We start from the raw sequence: 26,763 nt of genomic DNA, 5'->3' as shown, positions 1-26,763 counted from the left end.
GTTTAATGCTTTGCTATGCTAAATTAGAAGAGTTTCTGATATGTTTTTTGGGTTTTTTTGGTGGTGGTGGTGGTGGGGGGTGTTATCATCATGATGACAAGTGGAACATGAGCTTGGTTTGAGAACAGGTATATAATAAATCTTCTATATTGCCGTACTCTTTCAGAAATTGCAATGCAATGCTAATGTAATCAAAGCATTGTGTTACCAATAGAGGGTATACATCGACGTCATTTTCCCGCCAGAACGCTCTCCCTCAGCTGGACTGAGTGGTAAAAGTACCTGCTGCCTGACTGGATTTAATAGGGGAAACTGAGAAAACGCGAGTAAAACAAACAAATTACACTAAAGGTTGGACTCGAAAGCGTTCCTTACAACTCAAATAAACTTAATCCATTGATACTGACATGCAGCCAGGATTCGTGTTTCCTGACATTTTTATGTGCCTGATTTGACGCCGGGAAAATACATAAAGCAAATCTGCCTGTGAATATTTTATATAACTAAAATGTAGGTAGGTTTAAATCCGAGTAATCACTTATATCAATGTTATATCGTCATATTGTCCAGCCCTAAAACTTTTGTCAGTGTTTATTTAAAAACACCAATTATGCAGAATATAAGATGGTAAATATTTATTTGAGTTGTCAACACAATATATAACAATACAATATATACGGTATGATTTCACCCAAAATACAACAATTTGACACAAAATGATAACTGCAAATTCATGATTCTCTGCCTGGAGTCCAGCTGTTTCTATGAATTGCAGCAATCCCGTTTGCTTCTTTTTTTCTGTTGCTTTCAGCAGTCTTTAAATATATACCTCAGGGTTTGTGTCAAAGCTATTTGTACAGTCAATCACAAAGCTCTTTACCATTTTGGATGTGTTTTGTGTGTTTTTCACGCCATTCACGCTGAAAACCAATGCTGCCACTCAGTCTTTGTGCCACTCAGTGGGCGTGACCATAGTCATAACGGTCGACGGTGACGTCACGTGCATTCCCTCTATTAGCAATTGCTGAATTAGTGAATTATAGCTAGCTAAATTTACACTACTAAAAATACTTATATTAAGATTACATTATAATTTTACGTTAAATATATGAATTAACTAACTCAAATTTAGTTCAGAGCAATTAAAATGTATGAGTACAAAATTGAAATCTGCCAGTTCTGTTTACTTAAAGGTACCCTAGAATGCTTTTTCAGAATATGTAATATAAGTGTAAGGTGTCCCCTGAATGTGTCTGTGAAGTTTCAGCTCAAAATACCCCATAGTTTTTTTTTTTTATTCATTTTTTTATCTGCCTATTTTGGGGCATCGTTATAAATGCGCCGATTCAGGCTGCGGCCCCTTTAAATCCTCACGCTCCCCGCCCCCGAGCTTGCAACTCTATAATACATTGCATAAACAAAGTTCACACAGCTAATATATCCCTCAAAATGGATCTTTACAAAATGTTCGTCATGCATGCTGAGTATAGATCATGTAAGTATAGTATTTATTTGGATGTTTACATTTGATTCTGAATGAGTTTGATAGTGATCTGTGGCTAAAGCTAACATTACACACTGTTGGAGAGATTTATAAAGAATGAAGTTGTGTTTATGAATTATACAGACTTCAAGTGTTTAATAATGAAAATAGTGACGGCTCTTGTAACGATGGTAACTTTAACCACATTTAACAATACATTAGCAACATGCTAACGAAACATTTAGAAAGACAATTTACAAATATCACTAAAAATATCATGCTATCATGGATCATGTCAGTTATTATTGCTCCATCTGCCATTTTTCGCTGTTGTTCTTGCTTGCTTACCTGCATAACGTCTGACGCTTCAGCTGTGCAGATCCAGACGTTAATACTGGCTTGTCTAATGCCTTGAACATGGGTTGGCATATGCAAATATTGGGGGCGTACATATTAATGATCCCGACTGTTAAGTAACAGTCAGTGTTATGTTGAGATTCGCCTGTTTTTCTGAGGTCTTTGAAACAAATGAGATTTACATAAGAAGGAGGAAACAATACAGTTTGAAACTCAGTGCATGTCAGTTCCATGTACTGAACTTTTGTTATTTAACCATGCCAAGGTAAAATCAATTTTCAATTCTATGGCACCTTTAAACTTAAAATTTCTGAATGTAACTGATTACCTCAAATTTGTTTGAGTTTTTCCAACTTAATCGATTTTACAATGCACCAAGGCTGCATTTATTTGATCAAAAACACAGTAAAACGGCATTATTGTGAATATTGTACAATCTAAATGACCTTTTTTTTTCTTAATATGTAATTTATTCCTGTGACGACAAAGCTGAAGCAGCCATTACTCCAGACTTTATGTCACATGATCCTTCAGAAATCATTATGCTGATTTTGGTGCTCAAGAATATTATTTCTTATTACTACGAAAACAGTTGTGCTGCTTATTATTTTTGTGGAAACCGTGATACATTTATTGTAACACAGTTTGTATTTGTATTTGATTCTGATTTATTTAGACTATTTATTTAGTTCAAAATAACAGCATTTATTTGAAATAGATTTCTAACATTATAAATGTTTTTACTGTCACTTTTGTTAAAAGAAATCATGCTGACTCCAAACTTTTCATTAGTAGCGTGAACACCAAAAAATAAAACTATAAATAGGATATAAAATAATGATCTAAATAGATTGCCTGAGGGAGAAAATTAAAATCTATGCCTGCCTGCCTGCCTGCCAAAGGGAAGCAGAAAGTAGTAAGTGAGTATTTCAGTCAGAAAGTATTAGGTTTATTAAGTATTAGTGTCCTTCTGCCACGGATTCAATGTTTTATCTAAAACGTAATGTTGCTACTACACAGTGCATGTAAGTATATGGAAACATCAGTTCTTAGCTTAAAATGGCAGATTGGATTTGTAGGTGGGATAATAAGGATGGAAAAGCAAAACAGCGACCATTAAACATCAAACTGAAAGAAGGAGCCCCATCTGTTGTTTGTCCATGGCTGCATACATAAAGCAGGCACAGCTGGTGCTGGTGGTGGAAGACACGGCCTTGCTTCTGTAGCCCCACCCTGCTTCCATCCGCCCCGCGATTTTTGCATTGTGTCTGACATGCAAGATTTGTCAACTCGTGACGCCTCTGCCTCCTCACAATTCTTCATTGATCTGATTTGATTAGGGGGGATGTTTGCAACTCATGTGCCAGTGCAGACACACAGCGCAGACAAAAGGAAGAGAGAGAGAAAAAGATGCAAATAATTGCTTCCCTTTTCACAGCACAAATTTGGCAACTTTGAGCAACTAGTGAAATAATTAGAGCCCTCTGTGCAAGCGTGCAGAGCACCAAACAGTACACAGAATTGATAGCGGCCTGTTGTTGGCATTTTGCATGTCTAATGCGGTCTCCAGCTGTGCGAGGGATAATATCTGTGACATGCTGCTCATGCAGAACGAGGAGGAGGAGTCCATATGGCCAATGAGAAAAGATTTCTTTATTATATATGGTGGATCATGGTTCACTCAAACATGTGTCTGGTAATGCAACTGGCACCTACTCAAAAATCAATCAATCAATCAATAAATCTCTCAAAAATTCCTCCTCTCTGTATATGACTGTACTTGAAAAAGTATTGGTGCATGAACCCGCAGCATATAAGGCACCAAGGCATTTGAGCGTAACTTTTCGGCATGGTATGAAAAACATTTATCATTTGTCAAGGAACAGAACTGCAGGGATCAACAGTCTCATTACTAGTAAAGTCTGGTGTTCCCCCACACATCTCCCACAATTCTCCACTTCTGTTCTGTGCTTTAGCTCCCAAGTCCAGAAATAAATCAGTGATGACAGAAAAGTTCTGCTTTCTTAGTTGGGTGGTTTTACTGTAGCAATCCCTTTTCGCTTTACATTAGACGTGTCACAATATACCGGTATTGACTAAAACCTTGATATTTGAAAAAAAAATATTTTAATATTGTTTTAATACACATATGATAATGTAAATAATCTAGATTGACACTTCAACTTAGTAATATAGGTTGCCTCTATAGTAATAGCTGGTTGCCACTCGTATTAAAAAGTAAAAATATGAAGCAGTGTGTAGCTACTACTGCTGCTCAAAATCATGTTAGAGAAGATGACAGGAGATGAAAGACACTCTGCTCACACACAAAGTAAGTTATCTCATCTGTGTGGGAGTTTTTTTGGATTCTGTAAAAAGTCCCCTACAGGAAGAGCTGATCGACAGTAATTTGTGCTTTTGTACAATTATGGTTACAAACTCTCTCTCTCCGCCTCCCTATACTGATATTTTGAGTGTGATTCACTGGCTAAAAGAAAGAAAAAACGAAATAAACAAAGCAATAATATTTCTATAGATATTGCAATAATACTTTAATTTCTTGAATTCTTTTAGCCATGATAATGGTGTAGAAAAAATCTAATATTGTTACAGCCCTAAAAAAAAATATCTGCAAAAAGACAGCATACTATCAGAACGGTAGCGCTGTTTACAGATCTGTTTGCAGAAAATTTACAATGCGATTACATTAAAGAGATGGTTCTGATGGAGATGAAAATTCATTATTTATTTACTCTTGTGTTGCTCCAAACCAGTATGACCTTGATTTGGAACACAAAAGAAGATATTCTGAAAGAATATTTCACACAACATTGGATCCCATATATACAGCTATGGAAAAAATTAAGAGACCACTTAACATTGATTTCTGAACTTGGAGTGGTCTCTTAATTTTTTCCATAGCTGTATATATAAAACACATTCAGGGGTACGATTCCCAAAACCATTGTTAGCCAACTATCATCGCAAGTTCCGTTGTTACTAACATAGTTCAACATTTTGGTGTTTCCTAATACCATCGTTCAAACGTACATGCCCAAACTACATCGCAAACTTGTGTGGTTGGAACGACAGCTCTCGAGCTGTGGTTAGAAGCATAGTTACTTGTTTTTAGGACATGTGGACTTAATAAATTGTTGCAAAATAAGCATGCTGACATTAAGTACAATGTATATTTTTTATTTTGAATATATACAAATGTCATTTAAATATTTTAGTTTGTCCAGAGATTTTAAGCACCGTTTTTGAAGAGTGTGCATGTGCGTACGTGCTCTGGTACATAAAAACGAGCCTATTATTTGAATTTGGATATAAAGCAAAATAACTAAGTTAAAATGAGAATTAGTCCTCAGATGCCATGTCCGTAATTTAAAGCAGAAAATCTAACATTAATTCAATCTCAAACGAATTAATTTAAAGAAGTTATTACTCCACCACCTGCGTGACATCATTAACCAACGTGGCTGAACAACAGCTTTGCGACGAATACGGTTTCGGGAAACAGTCGTGACTAGCTAGTTGATTTGTTCAACGATGCATCGTACTATGATAATGTACGGGAAATGCACCCCAGGTTGAACTGTCCCTTTTGTAACATCAAACACATCTCAAACATTTTCTGTTGTATGGACAAACCCCCAAACTCGTGCCATTGGTTGAGACAGTGCAGGGGTATATATATATTTATATATATATTTATATATATATATATATATATATATATATATATATATAATATATAATATATATATGAAGAGTTTGGTTCCAAAACGCAATTACTCCATTTTGATTAATTTGAGTAAAAAGGCGTTTTCTTTACCAAGAAAGTGGCAAGATGAAAACCCCTATTTTCTGTTTCAAACATTCACATAGCATCTTTTGGTAATAAATACATTAAAAATTCAAATCTACATTTTGATTTAAAAAAGTTTATTATAAAAACATATTATTTTTTTCCTAAAATGCAATACATCCATGACACTTTTTTTCAAAATGCAATTAATCCATCAATATAAAAGTTATTTTTCAAATTGAAAATACATAAAGTAAGTTGATTCACATATATGACAGTGTCTGAACTTTGCCAATACTAATCTTATATACAGGCATTTTACTAAAAATACATTCAGTCGTCGCTCCCAAAATGAATTCAATGGGTCAATGTAATAAATTATTTGTCATTATCGATTAAAGAGTATCTGGTGCCAAATAAACACATTTGCCGAGTACATTGGTATTAAAAACGGCTTTTTAAAAAAGCCTTGAATGTTTACAGTGCGTGAAATGGAACTGTGATTAGTTGAGAGCGGATATATCGCGTTATGCAGAAAAAGCAGACTGCCGTTTGTCGCGTTTTGGGAAGAAAGGGAGAAAACATGACAGAATAACACGACGGATTTCGCATTTTGCGCAAAATTAATAAATGACTGTTCAATACCGACCAGATACAATACTGATTTTGGCGGAAACTAAATTTTTTGAAAATGGCGTTTAGGAACTAATATATATATATATATATATATATATATATATATATATATATATATATATTTTTTTTTTTTTTTTTTTTTTTTTTTTTTATAGAGCAGCATTATTTCTAGTGTAACTGAACTTACTTCATAATGTATGAACTTTACACAGTTACTGAACTGAACTGAATCAACACTGAACGGAATTTAGCTGAACAATGGCACTACTGTCTTCTGTAGAGCTGCTTTGCAGCAGGATTTGAGTCGTATATCTAAAGAGGTCTGCATCATTGAACGTTATTTTCTGTTTGTTATTGTGAATCTGCTTTCAAACACTCTGTATTGTATAAAGAGCTATAGAAATAAAGGTGACTTGACTTATTTACACATTTCAGTGGAATCAACCTATGAATACCTTAAACAGCTGAATGTATTAAACAGCCAGCTGGGGATTTTAACATTGAGAAAAAAAATACACAAATAACCCATAACCACTGACTACTTATAATTAATCTTCTCCTACCTGACAATCATAGTCTACAAAAGACCCTATTGAACGGTTGGGAATTATAGAGAATTTTATTAAACATGAATATTTGCATCAACTGACCAGGCACACCTTAATAACACAGAAAATCTACAATATGTTTTGGTTTGTTCACTATCTCTAAAAAAAAAGAAAAAATCAATACAGAGATAAACGGCCACAAAACTGACAGCCCCCCTCCCCACTTGTGTAGACCTTACCCCAAAACAACAAAGATGCACTGAACGATAACATATCTCCAAGTGCTGACAGTTTCCAATTAGTTTATTGATTTACTCAAAGAGTTTAGTTAGTGCAAGGCAAACTGTCAGGATGCTCCGCTTCTGGTCGCTGCTTATCCACTGTGGCAGCTTCATCCAGCAGAGACGGCCGGCTGATCTTTACTACGTGCTTGACTCTTACTCATCCCCCCTCTTCCTTCCTTTTCTTCTCTCTCTGTCTCTCTCTCTCGGTCTCTCTCTCTCTCTACAATTGGCCATCTGCTCCTGTGACTGTGCCTGTAGAGCAGGGTCCGGCTGCTCCCTGATTAGCCTCACAGACACTGTGGAGCTCATCAGCTGAGAGAACAGACTTGCACTTTGCTGAGGGCCGCTGCAGCTTTGCTCTGCTGGGATTCACCTCTGTGCACCATGTGTCCATGAAATTGCGATCCTGCAAGCTGTTACTTGACAGTCAGTAACGGATTTGTACGGGGTCGTAGCAGTTTACGTTCATGTGAATTTCAAAATTGGATTTTAAGGATTTGACAATAATTTGTGCTGTACATGGCAATCATTAGAGGTATGGTAGGCCATTTCTAACAGGCTAGCAATAGCAACAAAGCTCTGAAAGCATAAGATCCCACCCTTTATATTACTGAGATTGAGTTAATGCTATTGTGAACGTGGAAAAGAGAAATAATAATAATTATAGTTTTTATTATCATTATTATTAATACTAGTAGTTTACTTATCTACGTTGTACTCTGTGATTAACAAAAACAGAAAAAAACTGAATAATTTTGATGGCATTGATGAACCTGTGGTGGTTTTCTGCAGTGGGTAAGAAATGTAAGCCATCGAAATCTAATCATTTACGTGAGGAGATTAAGAAGATGAGGCACTCGGGAGGAGGAAAAATGCCAGCTATTGCTTGTTCCATGACAGCAACAAACTTCTGTCACGGTTCCAAAAACTGAATCATGAACAGTTTTTAAAAGCCGTTTGACCAAAACTGATTAATTCTTGAATCTGGCATTGCTAGTTTTGATTCTAAATATCTGATAGAACATTTTTTTGCTTTTGATTGATAAATGATTGCTATTTGAATTTTTGCAGTATAACGACACCCCATATTTGTAGTCAATTCCAATGTACTCGGCAAATGTGTTTTTATTTTACCTGTGCGGTGGCACGAGATACTCTTTAATCGGTAATGACAAACGGAGACATAATTAATTTATAGCATTAACAAGATGACCCGTTGAATTCATTTTGGGAGCGATGACTGAATGTAATTTAAGTCCAGTGCCTGTATATAAGATTAGTATTGACCAAGTTGAGAGGCTGTCATATATTTGAATAAACTTTGTTGTGTATTTTCAACAGTTCCAACATGAAAAATAACTTTTATATTGATTCAATGGATTAAATGCATTTTAATTGCATTTTGGAAAAAAAAAAAGTGTCATGTATTTATTGCATTTTGGGGAAAAAATAATCAATTTTTATAATAAATCTTTGAAAATCAAAATCTGGATTTGAATTTTGAATGTTATTATAACCTAAAGATGCTATGTGAAAGTTTGAAACAGAAAATAGTGGTTTTCATCTTGCCATTTTCTTGGAATTTTTTTATTTATTTAGGTTATATTTATGGGCTTTTTGTGTCTTTAATCGTAGATGACAGTAGAGAGCAGACAGGACAGCATTGTGTGGAGTGAGGGGGGCAGGATCGGTGAAGGACCTCGAGACGGGAATCAAATTCGGGTCGCCGTGAACGCATTTGCGCCATATGTCGGTGCACTAACCACTAGGCTATCGGCGCCGACAAGAAAACACATTTGGTAACACTTCAGAATACTGATCCTTCATTAATGAATAACTACACAGGAACAAATGAATAATGCATTACTAACACTCTAGTAACTACTATTAACTAACAAGAAACTCTGATTTATGAATTAGTAAGTAATAGTGTTCAGTTGTAGGTGGTAGTTCACTATTAACTAATCAGTAACTACTATTTTTTCATTCCTCCCAGAGAACTACTAAGAACTACTATATACAGGCTAATAATTATTGTGAATAATGCATAATGTATAATTAATTCTAAAGTGAAGGTCATGGTAACCCACTAGTAATGACTGAAGTATTATCCAAATTCCTTCAGGAAGAATTATTAATTATTTGGATCAGTATTCTAAAGTGAAAAACATGATAACTCTCTAGTAACTACTGGATTCATACAGGTTTTTATAAAGTATTGGATAGTAATTACTCAAGTGTTATTATATCATTCTAAAGGAACTACTAATTATTCGGATCAGTATTCTAAATTGAAGATCATGGTAACCCACTAGTAATTACTTAAGTGTTACCAAATACATCAGAAGGAATTACTGTACAAAACTATACAAAAACCTCAAAAGTTTACTTCAGTAGTTACTAGAGAGTTATCATATTTTCACTTTCGAATACTGATCCAAATAATTAGTAATTCCTTCTGAAGGATTTGGTAATACTTTAGTCATTACTAGTGGGTTACCATGACCTTTACTTTAGAATTAATTATACATTATGCATCATTCATGTTAATTATGAACCTGTAGTAGTTCTTAGTAGTTCTCTGGGAGGAATGAAAAAATAGTAGTTGATTAGCTAAAAGTGAACTACCACTTTCAACTGAACATTATAACTTATTAATTCGTTAATCAGTGTTTCTTGTTAGTTAATAGCAGTTAGAGTGTTAAAGGTGCCCTAGATTATGTTTTTAAAAGATGTAATATAAGTCTAAGGTGTCCCCTGAATGTGTCTGTGAAGTTTAAGATCAAAATACCCCATAGATTTTTTTTTATTAATTTTTTTAACTGCCTATTTTGGGGCATCATTATAAACGCGCCGATTTTATGCCGCGGCCCCTTTAAATCCTTTGGTCCACGCCCACAGAGCTTGCGCTTGCCTTAAACAGTCCCTAAACAAAGTTCACACAGCTAATATAACCCTCAAAATGGATATTTACAAAGTGTTCGTCATGCATGCGTCGGATTATGTGAGTATTGTATACTGTTATATTGTTTACTTCTGATTTTGAATGAGTTTGAGGCTGTGCTCCGTGGCTAACGGCTAATGCTACACTGTTGGAGAGATTTATAAAGAATGAAGTTGTGTTTATGAATTATACAGGCTGCAAGTGTTTAAAAATGAAAATAGTGACGGCTCTTGTCTCCGTGAATACAGTAAGAAACGATGGTAACTTTAACCACATTTAACAGTACATTAGCAACAAGCAACGAAACATTTAGAAAGACAGTTTACAAATATCACTAAAAATGTCATGTTATCATGAATTATGTCAGTTATTATTGCTCCTGCCATTTTTCACTATTGTTCTTGCTTGCTTACCTAGTCTGTTGATTCGGCTGTGCACATCCAGACGTTAATACTGGCTGCCCTTGTGTAATGCCTTTTATAATATTGGAAATGTGGGCTGGCATATGCAAAGATTGGGGGCGTACACCCCGACTGTTACGTAACAGTTGGTGTTATGTTGAGATTCGCCTGTTCTTCGGAGGTCTTTTAAACAAATGAGATTTATATAAAAAGGAGGAAACAATGTAGTTTGAGACTTACTGTATGTCATTTCCATGTACTGAACTCTTGGTATTTAACAATGCCAAGATAAATTCAATTTTTCATTCGAGGGCACCTTTAATAATGCATGACTCATTTGTTCCTGTGTAGTTATTCATTAATGAAGGATCAGTATTTTGAAGTGTTACCACACATTTTTACTCAAATTAATCAAAATGGATTTAGCGCGTTTTGAAACCAAACTCTTCATGTGGCTTCCGTAGCAATTAAAGCTCCACCTTTCAGTTAAAAGCAGCAATTATCTTTTAAATAGAGTTTGTTTACTCTAAAATGCCAGCCTGAGAAATACTCAAATTGAGCAAATTGATTAAAAAAAAAATTGAGAAAACTGAAATCTCCAAAACTATTTAAGTAAACAGGAGCTTATTGCATACTGTACACACAGAAAATTAAGTGAGCACGAACATTACCAAGATGGCCACAGAGTAAATTTGTGATATTTCATAGTCTCCCAATCCTTTCAGCTGCACAGCAGTCCAATTCAACATAACCCCCCATTTAAACTACATGGACTTATAAATAAAAAATGTATTCCTCAGGGAAAGCACGGTCTCGCTTTCCACACTTCCTCCAATTACTCCATCTCAGTAAGTTCGGCCATGAGCTTTTCTGCTCCACAGGTGCTGTCATTCCCTACGCCAACAGAGAAAGCCTTCGTCGTTCCAAGCTTTGTCTATGACTAATTGGCTGGCAGTATATGACCCTGTGGGCTCAGAGGAAAACACTGCCCTTAAAGCGAAGTACACAGAGTAGAATTATTGCTCTTAATCCAGAAGAATGGCGTCCACAACCACCAAACCTGCTGCAGTTAATTAAAGAGAAAGGCTGAAGTGCAGGCCTGGTGGCTCTGAGATAAGTAAGAGCAGCGAAGGACAAAGCTCAGCAGAGGGAGAGTTTTTAAGATTGTGGATGGAGATTGAGGTAATGAACTTGAGAATTCCAATTAACGTGACGAGTTTACTCCAATATGAGATTCATTTAGATGCGATGCACTGTAAAGTTGTTGTTTAAAATCTTATTTTACCAGGGAGGTCACTTAAAAAGGATTAGTTCACCCAATTTCCAAACCAATATGATTTTCTTTCTTCTGTGGAACATAAAAATAGTAGTTTCAATTCATGTGCTGGCTATTCTTTATTCTTTAAATCTTTTCAGTTTTGAGATTTTGGGCTATTTTTGCTTCCACAACATGTCTTCCTTCAGACTACTGAAAAGAAAATGTCCAAAATACACATTTAGTTGTTTATTTTACTAGTTTTTGTCTATTTGCGTCTGTAGATTTTGCCTAAATTTACCAAGTTAGAATTCTAACGCGACATGTCCTACCGCTTTCATTATCTGCACCATATCATTACCAGTACAGTTGTAAAGCTCACTCCTGCACAATGTTTTTGGATCCAAATATAGTCATTTCCTTTGTACCAGCATCCAATCGTGAAAATAAAAATGGGTAAGTCATTCTCTGACAAAGTCATTCGTTTAGATGCATCACGTGGCGTACCTTGACACTTCCCGATTTAGCTTTCCGCGGGTGGCTCTGTCTGTCTGTCTGTCTGTCTCTGTGTTGTGTGTATGTGTGACTGTTCAGACCTGCTGTTATTCAGTTATCAGTTTTGATGTGTTTTAGATGTTCTATATTGTTGTTGTTAAGGATTTGATTAGATATTGGGTCTTTAAATATTGATTTTCATTTAAAAAAAAAATGTATGAAATTTTACAATACATATCTTTAAAGGTCGTTTTATCAAAATTAGTTTTTTTTTTTTTTTTCTTATACTCTGAACCTGAAATTTCCACTTCAGTAGCACTTACATACACCAAACATTTGTATTCCTAACTATATTCTGAAGGTTTTTACAGAGGGATTTGTTCATATATCATTCATGGCCTGAACTTTATAACATTTTATCCCAAAAAACATGCTGAAAATTGATTTTTTTTATGCCTGTTGACTGTATTTTATGATTTATGAAGTAATAAAAAGAGATATCCAAAATTCCCTCTGTAAAAACAGTCTGTCAATATAATAATAATTTTGAACCTGACTTTTGAACCAATGTTCAAATGAAAAGTTCAATGAAAGATTTCGGTTTTTGAAATACATGCAAATTAGCGCATATTTGATTAGATACTGCCTCATTTGCATATTTAAACATAACTATTCAGAAAACCTGTAATACAAAAAAAAATATTGTTAATGTAAGTAATCAATTAGGAAAGTTTCATGGTGATATATGTAAGTTAAATGTTTTACCCTATTCACCTGTAGTGTCTCGCTTTAAGCAATTATGGGGATTAAAACTTTAAAGCTACAAAAATGGTGCAAATGCACCATACAATATCATTTTTAAAATATAAAATATAATTATTTTGATGTCACATGATAGCTTGGTGCGAGAAATTTGAGCTGTTAAATGATTCATTGAATCAGCAAGAAACAGATCAGTCTGATCTGTGAACGAATCAAACTGAATCTGATTCCTTGCAAAGATCTGATTCAAAAGAGTTAACGGTTCACAAAATAGACATTTCTCATAAACTTTCAACTTGTGTTCCAAAGAAAACGAAAGCCATAATGTTTAGAATGGCATGAGGCTGATTCAATTTATGGCAATTTTCATTTAAGGTCGAACTATTCCTTTAAAAACTAAATTTCATTTAGAAGTTTTTACTTGCACATTTTGAAGATGTACACGCTAGAGGCCAAAACACACTTTGGCTATTGTTGTTTTCTAATACAATTAAAGCAAGCAAATAATCATATTTCAGGCCTATTTTCCAGAGTGTAATAACACTTTTCTTCCATTTTACAGAACTGTCAGATATTGGCTAAATTATGCATGGAAGCACAATTAAAGCAGATGTGAGTCTCAATGAAACAGAAAATGCGTTCTCCATATCTACATGCAAATATAAACCAGTGGAATGTATCCAGTTATAACTCTGCAAGGCAGACATTAATCTTGGCATATCCAGTTTTTTCTAGGAACAGAAGATAGTGTGGCCTGTATAATATACACTGGGGGGCAAAATTATTTGGACAGCATCCTTTCAAAAATAATGATACAAACATGCAAAAAAAGAACTGTGATTCTGTGGAACATCCCACAATGGGGAAAAATTATTATAGGTAACCATTACACACTTTCATTGTATCTCATTTTTAAGTCTTTTGAATACATTCAATTCATCTAAAAAGAAAATAGAGTAGTATCCATATCTATATTTGTAAGAAGAACCAGAAACAGGCATGAGCGTAAAAAATAAATAATTTGCACCACATGACATTGTTGTGCTAACTTTCATATATTTATGAAACTGTCCTGCCCATCGAATGCACTTTCTTTTAGAGAATTTAAAATCCGTACATGTAAGCATTATGTGAACTCAGTGGCCACTGTGAGCTAGCAGCATGAGCCCTTTAAACACTTTCCACTGGCTGATTTTCCCCCATTTAAATGTTCCCTCTGGGCAGTAATGCCCCTAATAAGCACACTACAGCCTGCTGTACATTTGTGTTTACTGCTAGGAAGCATTATTAGGCCGTAATTTAGCCACTGCTGACATGCTATTATTTACACATTTCTTACGATGCATGATAGACCCCTTGTGTTTTAATATGAATTGCTTTTTATTTAAACTGCATTATAAACAATGGCAGCTCTCTGACCTCTGAACTTTTGCCTGCATGAAAATGGCTTTGGTGTCCTGCAGTAAGGCAGTCCGAATAAAAAGAAAATTGCAACTTTATTTCTCGTAATCAATACTTTACATATCCTAATTGTAACTTTATAAGTTGTAATGTAATTTTACATATCACAATGTGATTTTATATGTCACAGCATGACCTTATATAAATCTTGCAAGTGCAACTTTATATTTCACAGTGTGACTTTTATATCACAGTATGACATTCTTATTGTCACACAATTACACTTTTATTCTTTATTCAGAGGGGAAATATGTTTCCATACTGCAGAGAGATATGGCAAACTTGGAAAGGTTTGGAAACAACAAGAAAATGAACCATTTAAAAAAAAAAAAAAAAGCAATACAATTCTAACATAATGTAATCTATATAAATGAATATTCAGGACATTCTACAAAAAATGCCATTGTCTTTGCGATTACAACCCAAGCGAAATAATGAGCACTCTGACAGGAAACGCATATATAATCTCATTTGAAAAAGAAGTTCAAGACAAGTTTTGAACTCACAGCGCTCACTTTTAAATTACTACCCATGAAGGCCACCCACTGACTGTGCGGAAGTGAGCAGCTTCAATTAGAAATGTATAAATGCCAAGAGGAATGTACGTGCACAAACATGAGCACAAGGCTCTTTTCATCATCAAGCTTAGCTCTTGTTAAAAGCAGAAATGATTCTCTAATTTTTGGGCCTGTGACCACTGACTGCTTTATCCTTGATGATTATATTCACCTTCACAGAGATCTTCCCTTCATCCTTTGGTAAGTGTGCAGCCAGGAACCAGTCTCCAGGGAGGGGGCTGGTGACATTGAAAACTCCTGTGGTGCGGTTGGGCAGCGTCCATGTCAAAGTGACAGCGAAGGAGCCTGGTACGATGGTGTCCTTTGGAAAACGTGTCTGGAGGGGGTTGATTACAGGTGGAGCTCCTGACCTAAAGTACCTGTAAACCAAAGAGAAGGTTACATTTCAAAACAAGCTGTGGACCGTTTCCTTGGATGAGACCAAATGCAACCGAGACAGTCATTGTTTATGTTTCAGTGTGATGCAAATGAGGCTTGAATTTCCTATTAAAGCTGGCACAAAACAGAACTACAAAAATAATGACTGCTTTCAAACACTCTGACATTAGTCTGTCAAACAGGTAATCCCCAATTCACACCAGTGGATGAGATTGTGTTCAGTGCATCTGTGATGCTCAAAAAACAAACTGCAATTCAGTTTGGTGCCACTAGTGGTGCAGAAATTACAAAACGTACCTTAATGTTTTCATAAACATAAAATCATCAAATGTCCTCACAAGGATAGTAAAACCAAAAATCACCTAGATGGGACCAGCCGACGACCCTCACAAGGAAATTACTTAATAAACATACTAATTAATAACTAATTACTTTAAAATGTAATAAAAAAATCAGAAAGTTATCTAAAGTAGATGTGGGGCAGAAGACAGAAAATATCAATAACTCAGTGTAAATATGACAGAAGATGTGGAAGTTATCTCGTATGACAGATGTAAATTTTAACATTTAGCTGAATCTGAAAGAAAAACAAGTCTCGCTTTAAAGATATCCGGGGATGTGCTCAACTGGAAAAATGATTATGTACCAACTAACTAACAAACAAACAAATAAATAGTATTTTTTGCTTAACAAAATCTACAAATATGTCCTCAAGAAATTAAAAGCTCAAAAGTCAATGGGAAGTATAGCTAGGCTTCAAAACCAAGATAAAGGAAAACACACACGCATGTTCATTTTTTTTTCTTCTTTTTTTTCTGCTGAACACAAAAGAAGATATTTTAAATGTTGGTAACGAAACAGTTGTTTGGACCCCATTGACTTTCATAATATATATATTACATACACACACTATATTGCCAAAAGATTTGGGACGTCTGCCTTGACATCCTATTCTTAATCTGTAGGGTTTAATATGGAGTTGGCCCACCCTTTGCAGCTATAAACAGCCTCAACTCTTCTGGGAAGGCTTTCCACAAGGTTTAGAAGTGTTTATGGGAATTTTCGACCATTCTTCTAGAAGCGCATTTGTGAGGTCAGGCAGTGATGTTGGCGAGAAGGCCTGGCTCGCAGTCTCCGCTCTAATTCATGCCAAAGGTGTTTTATCGGGTTGAGGTCAGGACTCTGTGCAATCAATTTCCTACACACTAAATTCGCTCATCCATGTCTTTTAGGACCTTGCTTTGTGCACTGGTGCGCAGTCATGTTGGAACAGGAAGTTGCCATCCCCAAACTGTTCTTACAATGTTGGGGGCATGAAATTGTCCCAAAATGTCTTGGTATGCTGAAGAATTTAAAAGTTCCTTTCACTGGAACTAAGGGGCCAAGCCCAACCCCTAAAAAACAACCCCACACCATAATCCCCCTCAAAACTTTACAGCACAATGCAGTCAGACAAGTACCATTCTCCTGGAAACTGCCAAACCCAGACTCGTCCATCGGATTGCCAGACAGGGAAGCGTGATTCGTCACTTCAGAGAACACGTCTCCACTGCTCTAGAGTCCAGTGGCTTTACACCACTGCATCCAACACTTTGCATTGCACTTGGTGATGTAAGTCTTGGATGCAGCTGCTCGGCCATGGAAACCCATTCCTTGAAGCTTTCTATGCACTGTTCTTGAGCTAATCTGAAGGCCACACGAAGTTTGGAGGTCTGTAGCTATTGACTCTGCCTAGGTGCTTGATTTTATACACCTGCTGTGGCCATGGAAGTGATTGGAACACCTGAACTCAATGATTTTGATATATATATATTTTTTTATTTTTTATTTTTTATTTTTTTTTTTTAGGGCTGTCAATAGATTTTTTTTTTTTTTTTACTAGTGAGTAAAAAACTCAGACACTGGAATGAATAATTCTCTCTGCCATCTCTAATATAATCAGCATGGACTTTAAGATCATCTAACTGCATGACGTAAATTATGTTATGAAACAATTTCACATCCATAAATTTATTTGAGTTAAATGGGTTAAATTATTTTAACCCATTAAGGATTTTGAAGAAGGTGATTTATTTATTTATTTTTATTTTTACTCCCCTTTTTCCCCATATTATGGAAATCAATGGGGTCCATCTGGTTACCAACATTCTTCAATACATCATCTTTTGTGTTCAGCAGAAGAAAGAAATTCATACAGGTTTGGAACAACTTGAGGGTGAGTAAATGACGACAGAATTTTCATTTTTGGTTGAACTATCCTTTTGAGTAAGCAGAGAAAAGAGATCCAGAGAAAGCACATTGAAGTCACTGTGAATTATTAGAATGCAGAAGATGCAAAAATTTCTCATTCACTCACAAGAAAGGAAATGGAGCATTGTGACTAACACTAAATTATGCATGAAGTGAATCGTAAACAAATATTCCAACATTTAACTCCGCCGTTAATGTTTTGAGCAATGCTTACAAATTTAGGAGGCACTGACTTGGAACAATGGCCCGACTAGGCTGCAATTACAAGTAAAGGAGAGACGAGGAATGAAAGAGACTAAAATCATTCACTCACATCAGACTCATTTTCAACACAAAACCGCACAGCACTTTTCTTCATTTCGACATGGGAGCACAAGGCCATGAAGGTAAAAGTCTTCCCTCAGTCTCTAGCCTGTCAGTCAAGATACAGACACAGCCAGACAATAGGAGCCTGCAACAAATCATGTCATGACACTTTTCTAAAAGGCTTCACTGTCTGCAATTATTTTTGCTCAATGCATTGTTTTGTGTCTCCTGTAGTTTGTCAGACACAACCCTGACAATCTTTGAGGGAAAAAAACTCTGTGTGAAGGGTTTCACAACAAAGACTATCAATTACTCTTTTATTCTGTTTCTTTCATTTTCAGAGGTAGAAATGGCTTTGTGAGACGAGGCAAAAGACGACACAATCACATGTGTAATGAAGTCATGTAATGACTCAGAGGTGTCCATGATGCAAACTGATATTGTATACATCACTATTTAACATGTTTAGCGTAAAATAAATAAATTAATGAATAAAATAAAATAAAGATACCTCAGTCACTGTGCACAGCTAGCTAAAGACCCACCTAAAGAGGTCTATAATACTTAGAGAAAACTCTGTGTTAGCATTCCCAGTCATCCTACTGGTAGCTGCTCAGCTGGTGCAGCACCCTCCAGAAATACATTTCTGGGTCAATGACAAGATGCAATTTTTTGTCCTATTAATTCATACCAAAAATAAAGCACAAAAAACGCACACAATTACTTGAATACACCTCCTCTAGGATGAGAATTTTTGATTGATTGATTTTCAATTAAAATTAATTCAAATATTTTTTCAGTGGCATAAAGTTAGAGTCCTGATAACATAATGAAGAAAAGGCGTCATTAGAATTTTTTAAAATCTTGTGGTCCAACATGCATATCCAAAAAAAAAAAAAAATTATATATATAATTATGTGACGCGACGCCAGTTTACACTTTCTTCTTAACTTGAATACGGAAGGCGGTCTGACGAAAGCTAGATATTTTACTTCATAACTTGTTAAATATAGATTTTTTTTTTTTACACAAATTCATCGATTCACTTCAGAAGGACTTTATTTAACCCTTATTTAACCCTAAAACTTACCTTAGTTTGACGATTAAGAATTGACAATTATAATTCTCCTATTTTTCTTTGAGTAACCTTATAATGTCTTTGGCTGTACACAGGTTTCTTTGTGTGTTTCTCCTTCCTGATCAGTCATGCAATCCACAGAGGTGGTCATGCTAACCCAGAGGTCCTGGATCCTTGACAGGTAATAACTCAAGATATTGCTGCTGGAGCTATGCAGGGTTATTAGGTAAGTCATTTATGCCCTTCTTATGCTCTGAGCTAAGGCACCTAAAAGATGTCCCATCCTCCAGGGTCTTACTATAAGACGGATACCCCATACTAATCACATGAATGTGACGACATGGCCAGTCTGTTGTTAAAGCACAAGCTTGTGTTCTGCACTGTCAGACAGATGTTTTCAGCACTGGGTAATGATTTTATCTGGGTTGTGTTTTGCACTGAGCCATGAACCTTTTCCTTTGAGGCTGGAAGTGGCAGCTCCAGATTTTTACTATGGCTTACTATTTCATAATACATAAATTATGCTTGCACCACTACTGTGGATTATGTTGCTGAAAAAGACCATCAACAATGCCAACATTGAGTATGGTGTAATATAGTGACACAGGACTTGGCCATAGACCAATGATGTCTGTTTTTCCAATTAACCCAACATAAATGCACCTGGTAAAGCTACCATGCGTCTTTATTGCTCTTATTTATACAGTTTAAATACGTAAGCTCACACAAGATTCAAACTACATGCCATGTAAATTATGACATGCCATATAGGTAATTTGTTGCACCAAAGGCCTGGCTTCATTATCCTTTGTAAAGCACGCAGTCCTGGCATATTAGTGCCAGTCTCATCAAAGCGATACAGAGCTGACATATGATCAGAGTCCAAGCTGTATGTAAAATGGACCTTTATCAAAAAGATCATCATAATCAGGTCAACGTGCTCCAGTCAGTGCATTTCCTCCCACCATTTAAGGTCACACGAATCCCTAGTTGTCAATTAGACTGGAGAGAGTTTAAAACAAGGTGAAAACAAGGCTTGGTAATTAGTTGCCTGCAAAAAAAAGAAAAAAAAAAACAAACAAACAAAAAACACAAATGAGCACTCACAAAAGCTGAGATAAAGATAAGAATGATATTAATCGTTTCTAGGGCTGTCGATCTATTATAGCAAATGTAATCAAATATTACATGATATGCAATACAAATTCAAAGCAAAAAAATTACATAAATCAATATTTTCTGAGTTCCTAAATGAAGGTAAGTATATTTTGGTAATTAATATGCACAGTATTGTTATCATAGGCATTTCAAAATAATTTACAGTTCAAAATACTGTGAATAAGTCTATGTATTTTATCTGAATTGTGTTGATTTTCAGAACATACATTAGCTTCTTGCCCATTAACTAGTTACAACACTGCATACATGCTGCGCAACAAGCTGAATGAAAATGCAAAAAAAAAAAAAAAGGAGTAATACTCCGGTTACAACAGAACAAAAAGTTTATCAATTTTTGATACTTACTTGTCTCAGAGAAAAAAAATGTTAAACAGTGGTTATGTGTTTTCAAACAACATTTATGAATATTACATTTTAATCTGGAATAAAACATGCCAGCCCAGCGAAGATATCTAGATATTGATTGAAAATGTCAACACTGACCATAGTTTTGTAGTGAAAAAGCTTCAGCAATTATTATGAGAACTGGATGTCACATGTCTAAAGCATTCAATAGACATGGAAAAAAAGTGTTTTTGAAGTCAATATATTGTTTATCTATATATTTGAACATGGGTTTGATCAAACGCATCTGATTCAAAATATTAGCTTGTTATTCGAGACTCCAAGACCTGAAATGGATGTATCCAATAAAGGAGATATCTAAAATGGGAACAGTGTACATTTTGTATGTCTCCCTAATTAAACACACCTGAATCAGCTCTTTAGCTGAGACTTCAAGATCAGAAATGAGTCACTGCGTCTGAATATACTCACTTCTATACTATATACAGTAAGTGAAAAACATTACGTGAGCTGAGTAGTATGTCCAAATTCATATACAGTAGTATTCATAATACAGTAGACAAAAGGTATCCGGATGACCTACTCTTTCCGGCAAGATTCTGAAGTGCACATTCGTTGGACCATGAGGCCACGGTAGAGGATTTGCGCTTGGTAGTGAAGTGACACAACTTATCGCGTAGTGTTTACAAATTTCATTCATACTACACACATTCATCCTATAGAGAACATGAAGTAAGTTTCAAACCAAATGTAATACCTACTAAAGTTTTCAGATACATTTTCACAAGAACTGCACAATGTTCAGAGTAATCATCAAAGGTGTTTTTAGCACCATGGACAGCAGAAGAACAGAGAGACAAATGAGGCACATCTTAAAGGATTAGTTAACTTTCAAATAAACTTTCCTGATAATTTACTCACCCCCATGTCATCCAAGATGTTCATGTCTTTCTTTCATCAGTCGAAAAGAAATTAAGGTTTTTGATGAAAACATTCCAGGATTATTCTCCTTATAGTGGACTACCTAGTCTGATCCAAACACGTACAAGGCGATCATTTATGTTTATAAAGGATATACAGTTGTATTTCTTTCTAAAATGGCCGATTGGTTCGCTAGATAAGACCCTTATTCCACTTCTGGTATCATTTAAAGCCCTTTGAAGCTGCACTGAAACTGTAATTTTGACCTTCAACCGTTTGGAGAGACCATTGAAGTCCACTATAAGGAGAATAATCCTGGAATGTTTTCATCAAAAACCTTAATTTCTTTTCGACTGAAGAAAGAAAGACATGAACATCTTGGATGACATGGGGGTGAGTAAATTATCTTCTGTATGTAATCTGTGGTAAACTTTGAGGTTACATTGAAAAAAGTTAACATGTGTCCTTTGTGTTTTTGTCACCCATCTCCTAGTTTATGTCTTGATTAGGTCTGTTGACAATCTCATCCCCTAGATCCTGTATTATGCAAATGAATGGCATAAATCTTTCTGTTCTTGTTCTTGTATTTGTCTAAACAAACAAGCATGAAATGCAGATTGAGTGCTTGAGTCTAATTGAGGTGAGGTGATTTCCATCATTGTTTTGCCGTCTCGCATTTCCATGCCTCATGCATTAAGTACCCGGTCCCTCTGTGAGCATGCAAGATGAATTAAATCTTAAGATCATTAATGTGCATGACACTGGCTGTCTTATTATTGATGAGGGAGAGATAAAGCAAAGTCTTCAGGCTTCAGCCAAGAGGTCAGAGACAGACTGGAGAATCGCAGCTGTGACCTCAATTATAATGTGACTGCGAACATTGCATCACTTATCCCTAAAACTTATGCTTAACATTGATTATCTGATGTGCTGTGTCAGTTTCACATTAGAAGGCTTCCCTAAAGCTTTAGCTTGGTGTTTGAAGGATGATCCAGCGAAAAGGGACTGCAGGGAAGACCTCAGGAGCTCTGTTTCTGCCTAGGCCTACTAGTTTGTACGGGCTGCAATTAGAGTTGGCATGGTCTGTCCAGCAGCATGATATTGATCTACGGGCTGTAGCGCAGGGCTGTTATCCACTAGACCCAGTCGTCCAGCTTTCTCCCATTTCTTTATCTTATCCTCCCGCTTTATCTCTCCCCTGGCACTGAGTACAGCCCGTTTTAATTACCATCTCTCTATGGCACCCCCTGCCTGCTATCTGACAGCTGAATCGACAGAATGGAGCCCTGCCTTGTTCATTATGAAAACAGCAAGAAGACCTGGGGCCTAACTTTGTGCAGTAAATGTTCCGTATGCACAAACAGTGCAATCTATGGATAATCTATCTATCTGTCCATGATCTATATATCTATCCATCCATCCACCCATTTCTATATCTATGTGTACCTCTATATCCATCCATCATCTCCATATTTATATCTATATCCATATCTCCCATTTGCTGGGTTGTTCACTTCAATATCAATCTGTGGGAGGAAACTTGTATCAATAGGCTGTTCCAGTTCATTAAAGGAACACTCCACTTTTTTGAAAATAGGCTAATTTTCCAACTCCCCTAGAGTTAAACAGTTGAGTTTTACCGTTTTCGAATCCATTCAGCCGGTTCTGGCGGTACCACTTTTAGCATAGCTTAGCATAGTTCATTGAATCTGATTAGACCGTTAGCATCGCGCTTAAAAATGACCAAAGAGTTTTGATATTTTTCCTTTCTAAAACTTGACTCTTCTTTAGTTAAATCGTGTATTAAGACCGACGGAAAATAAAAAGTTGTGATTTTCTAGGCTGATATGGCTAGGAACTATACTCTCATTCAGGCGTAATAATCAAGGAACTTTGCTGCCGTTCCATGGCTGCAGCAGTGCAATGATATTATGCAGCGCCCGTGAGCCCCTGCTTGCACAGGGAACGTGCCTTGCAACCATGGAGACGTATGTGAGAGATGCTGCGTAATATCATTGCGCCTGCTGCAGCCATGATACGGCAGCAAAGTTCCTTGATTATTACACCTGAATGAGAGTATAGTTCCTAGCCATATCAGCCTAGAAAATCACAACTTTTTATTTTCCGTCGGTCTTAATACACGATTTAACTAAAGAAGAGTCAAGTTTTAAATAGGAAAAATATCAAAACTCTTTGGTCATTTTTAAGCGCGATGCTAACGGTCTAATCAGATTCAATGAACTATGCTAAGCTATGCTAAAAGTGGAACCGCCAGAACCGGAGATCAGCTGAATGGATTCGAAAATGGTAAAAGTCAACTGTTTAACTCTAGGGGAGTTGGAAAATGAGCCTATTTTCAAAAAAAGTGGAGTGTTCCTTTAAATGACAATCTTATATATTCATGTTTGAAAAGTTACATCAAAAACAGCTTTACTTTGTGCCATCTTGTCTGTCAGACATTTAAGCTTCAACCCGTCAAATGCATATAGGGCAACAACAACAGATCATCAACTATCTGTCTATCTATCCATCTATCTATCCATCTATCTAAATGAGTTATAATTTACGATATTTTACCTAGTCTGATCATTACATGTACTGTATCTCTACAACTATTTTACTCAAGATGGAGCACAATTCTGTCAAAAGCAGGGAAAAAAAACTATATGTAAATCACAGGCAGGCCATTTATATTACTTGATAGGGCCCGAAGACACACATTTCATTATCGCTCAAACTAGAACATGGGCGTACTTACTGTAATTATGAAAGGCAATATGTTCCCCTGGAGTTATGGCTGACATTATGAGTTTAAAATACACCCTTGCAAAGTTAACACAGATCACTGTTTATATCGCAACTTTCTCATGTAGCTTTCCCTCAAGGCCACCAGAGATTTATTCACAATGTTGTATATACCCCTGGAGACATAAAACAGGAGGCATAAGTGGGTTCTTCTAAATGTGCAGTCTTAAAGAAATCTGCCATCAAAGAAATGAAAGAGCCAAAGAGCATACATGGAGGGAGTGCTTTTAAAACACCATAACATAAGCTTAATGCTACAGGTAATATTACTTTTAATGCTAATTTTAAGGTCAAAGAAGTAGCAGCGGCAAACAAATAAAACAGACACTAATGTTCGAATTTTAATACACGCTGAAGGCGTAAGTAGCAAACCTCTGTGATGCGGCTATTTGTCAGAAGAAACCAGTACTGGAAGATTGACTCAAGGACAGCCTCTCCTCCTCTTTATAATGTCACACATTAAAGACAGCCAGGAGTTTCTTCCTCACCACTTATGATGTACATTCAGTGACAGGCAATAACAAGGTCAGTGTTTTGATGGAACTTTAATGACAGCCAGTGGATTGGGATTTGAAGACTTGAGTATTCAGTGAATAATATTCTCCATTTTCATTACCCAAGGGCCAAGACTAACTTTAACAACAGCTCTTGTGCTAGCACATCGTGTGCTGGCTATGAAAGTGCACTGGGATCAATCAAGGATGACTTGAAAGAATTGGACAGAGAAAAATAAAGGCTAAAAGTGCACTTTATGAAGTACCTGAGAGTTCAATGGAGGAAAAGAGTACAAGAGTAAGTGTTTTCACACTTCATTTCTGGCTTCATCTGTGTCTAGGAAGCGTGGAAATGGGGCGATGGTTTTTTGTAACATTGAAAATGTGTCAGGGTTTCAATGAGTACAATACAAGTTCAATCGACAGCATAATGCTGATTACCACAAAAAGAAATGTTCAACTTGTCCCTCCTTTTCTTTTAAAAATCTGGGCTACAGTGAGGCACTTACAATGGAATTGAATGTAGCAAATCTGTAGACATTAATAACTACCTTTTCGACAGTATAGCCACAAGACAAACGCTTTTAGTCGGAAAATCACTTACTAACCTTTTCTGTGTAAAGTTATAATTTTACAAACTTTGCTGCCTGAAAAAAGAGCCTAAAATAACAATGTAAAAACGAAAATACATCTTTATAGCTCCAACAATAGACAAGTTTTAAAATAGTTAACTTAAGTGCATTTTTCACAATAATCAACACTGTGCCACAAATGCTGTGGACTAAGCATAACTTGTACTGAAGCCTGAATAATCTTGTTAAAATTAGTTACAATTATTTTTATCCCATACCCTCATCAAACCAAAAATGGTCATTTTTTGGTTTGTAACCTTGAACTAGAACCAAAGGATTCAAAGTCTTTTATGACTAATAAAACTATAGGGCCATCCTAATTTTAGAGGCCATTTAATACGGATTAGAACTCTTAAACCAATTCTACTGAATGTGACCCTGTGAAAATTAGTAAAAATGAGATTTGGATTTTAAATCTTATATGTGTCACTTGGTATTTTATGTTTATGGATCTCCAGTGTGTAGTTACGATGTGATATCTGCCGGCACCACACTTGATAAATGCCTTTTTTTATGGAGAGCACAGAAAATGATCAGCATCTGGGAAATGATCCTTGGACTTGGATTTAAAGCTCTTTGCAGGGCAAACAGCGAGCGCTCTTCAGCGTGAGCATCGGAAAGGTCATTATAATCATGCATGTGACATTTGGCTTTTACATATCCCTTCTTCTCATCTGAAATGCTGATTGGACATATCTGACCTCATCACGCTGTTGTCCTTGTCTGCCCACACCACCAATGGTTGTAACCTGGAAGTTTAGCCAACTCACACTGTCACGTTGCGGTCTGGGCAGCTGTCTCCGAAGGTGCCCCCTTGCTCCTTGAAAGTGATGAGGTTCCAAACAGCCACCACGGTGTCTTCAGGCACGTTGAAGTGGAACAGCTCCACGCTGGCAAAAGAGCGGTAGGCATTGAGCTTGCGAGGCGTCCGGGTGAAATAGTCAGTTACAAACAGGCAATCTAGGGAATGGAACAAGGAGAGAGTTATTTAGATAAAAGATGGCAATCGGCTGGATGAGGGAGAAGCTGGTGGAAAGAGGGCTGGAGGAATCAGTCTTAATGCGGTTTGGTTGACCTTCCTTTCTGAAAGCCCCACCAGTGATTTAATCACACTTGCCGTGGGTCATGCGTGCTTTGGCTTCGATTCAAAAACCTAGACTCTATGCAAAATTAATTTCGTTGCAATCCTTCAATACAAGGCCAGAGAGGAAGCAGCAAAATGACATTTGCAATCTGCCTTAATGAGCCGTGGCTTCCTATGGCTCCATCATCAGAGAGCCTAATGGGTTTGTAGATCTCTCTCAAATATTGATAAAAAATAGCTGCTTTCAAGGTAGGTTGGTACACTTTCCCTGTCAGG

General features: G+C 36.2%; 1 protein-coding gene across 1 annotated transcript in view; it reads right to left on the bottom strand.

Moving 5' to 3' along the window:
• The window catches only part of tmem8b (transmembrane protein 8B), a 130,841-nt gene extending 104,311 nt beyond the window's left edge, over positions 1-26,530 (bottom strand). Inside the window, exons 1-3 of the mRNA XM_067408247.1 lie at positions 26,521-26,530; positions 26,174-26,363; positions 15,167-15,374 (exon numbers count right to left, since the gene is read on the bottom strand). Of these exons, the coding sequence (XP_067264348.1) occupies positions 15,167-15,374; positions 26,174-26,363; positions 26,521-26,530 (408 nt within the window). The remainder of the gene's footprint in view (positions 1-15,166; positions 15,375-26,173; positions 26,364-26,520) is intronic.
• Positions 26,531-26,763: the final 233 nt, after the last annotated feature.

This window comes from Chanodichthys erythropterus, chromosome 13, assembly GCF_024489055.1.
Source record: "Chanodichthys erythropterus isolate Z2021 chromosome 13, ASM2448905v1, whole genome shotgun sequence".
NCBI lineage: Eukaryota > Metazoa > Chordata > Actinopteri > Cypriniformes > Xenocyprididae > Chanodichthys > Chanodichthys erythropterus.
Note: the sequence above shows the minus strand (reverse complement) of the source record. Positions and strands in the feature narration are given on the sequence as shown.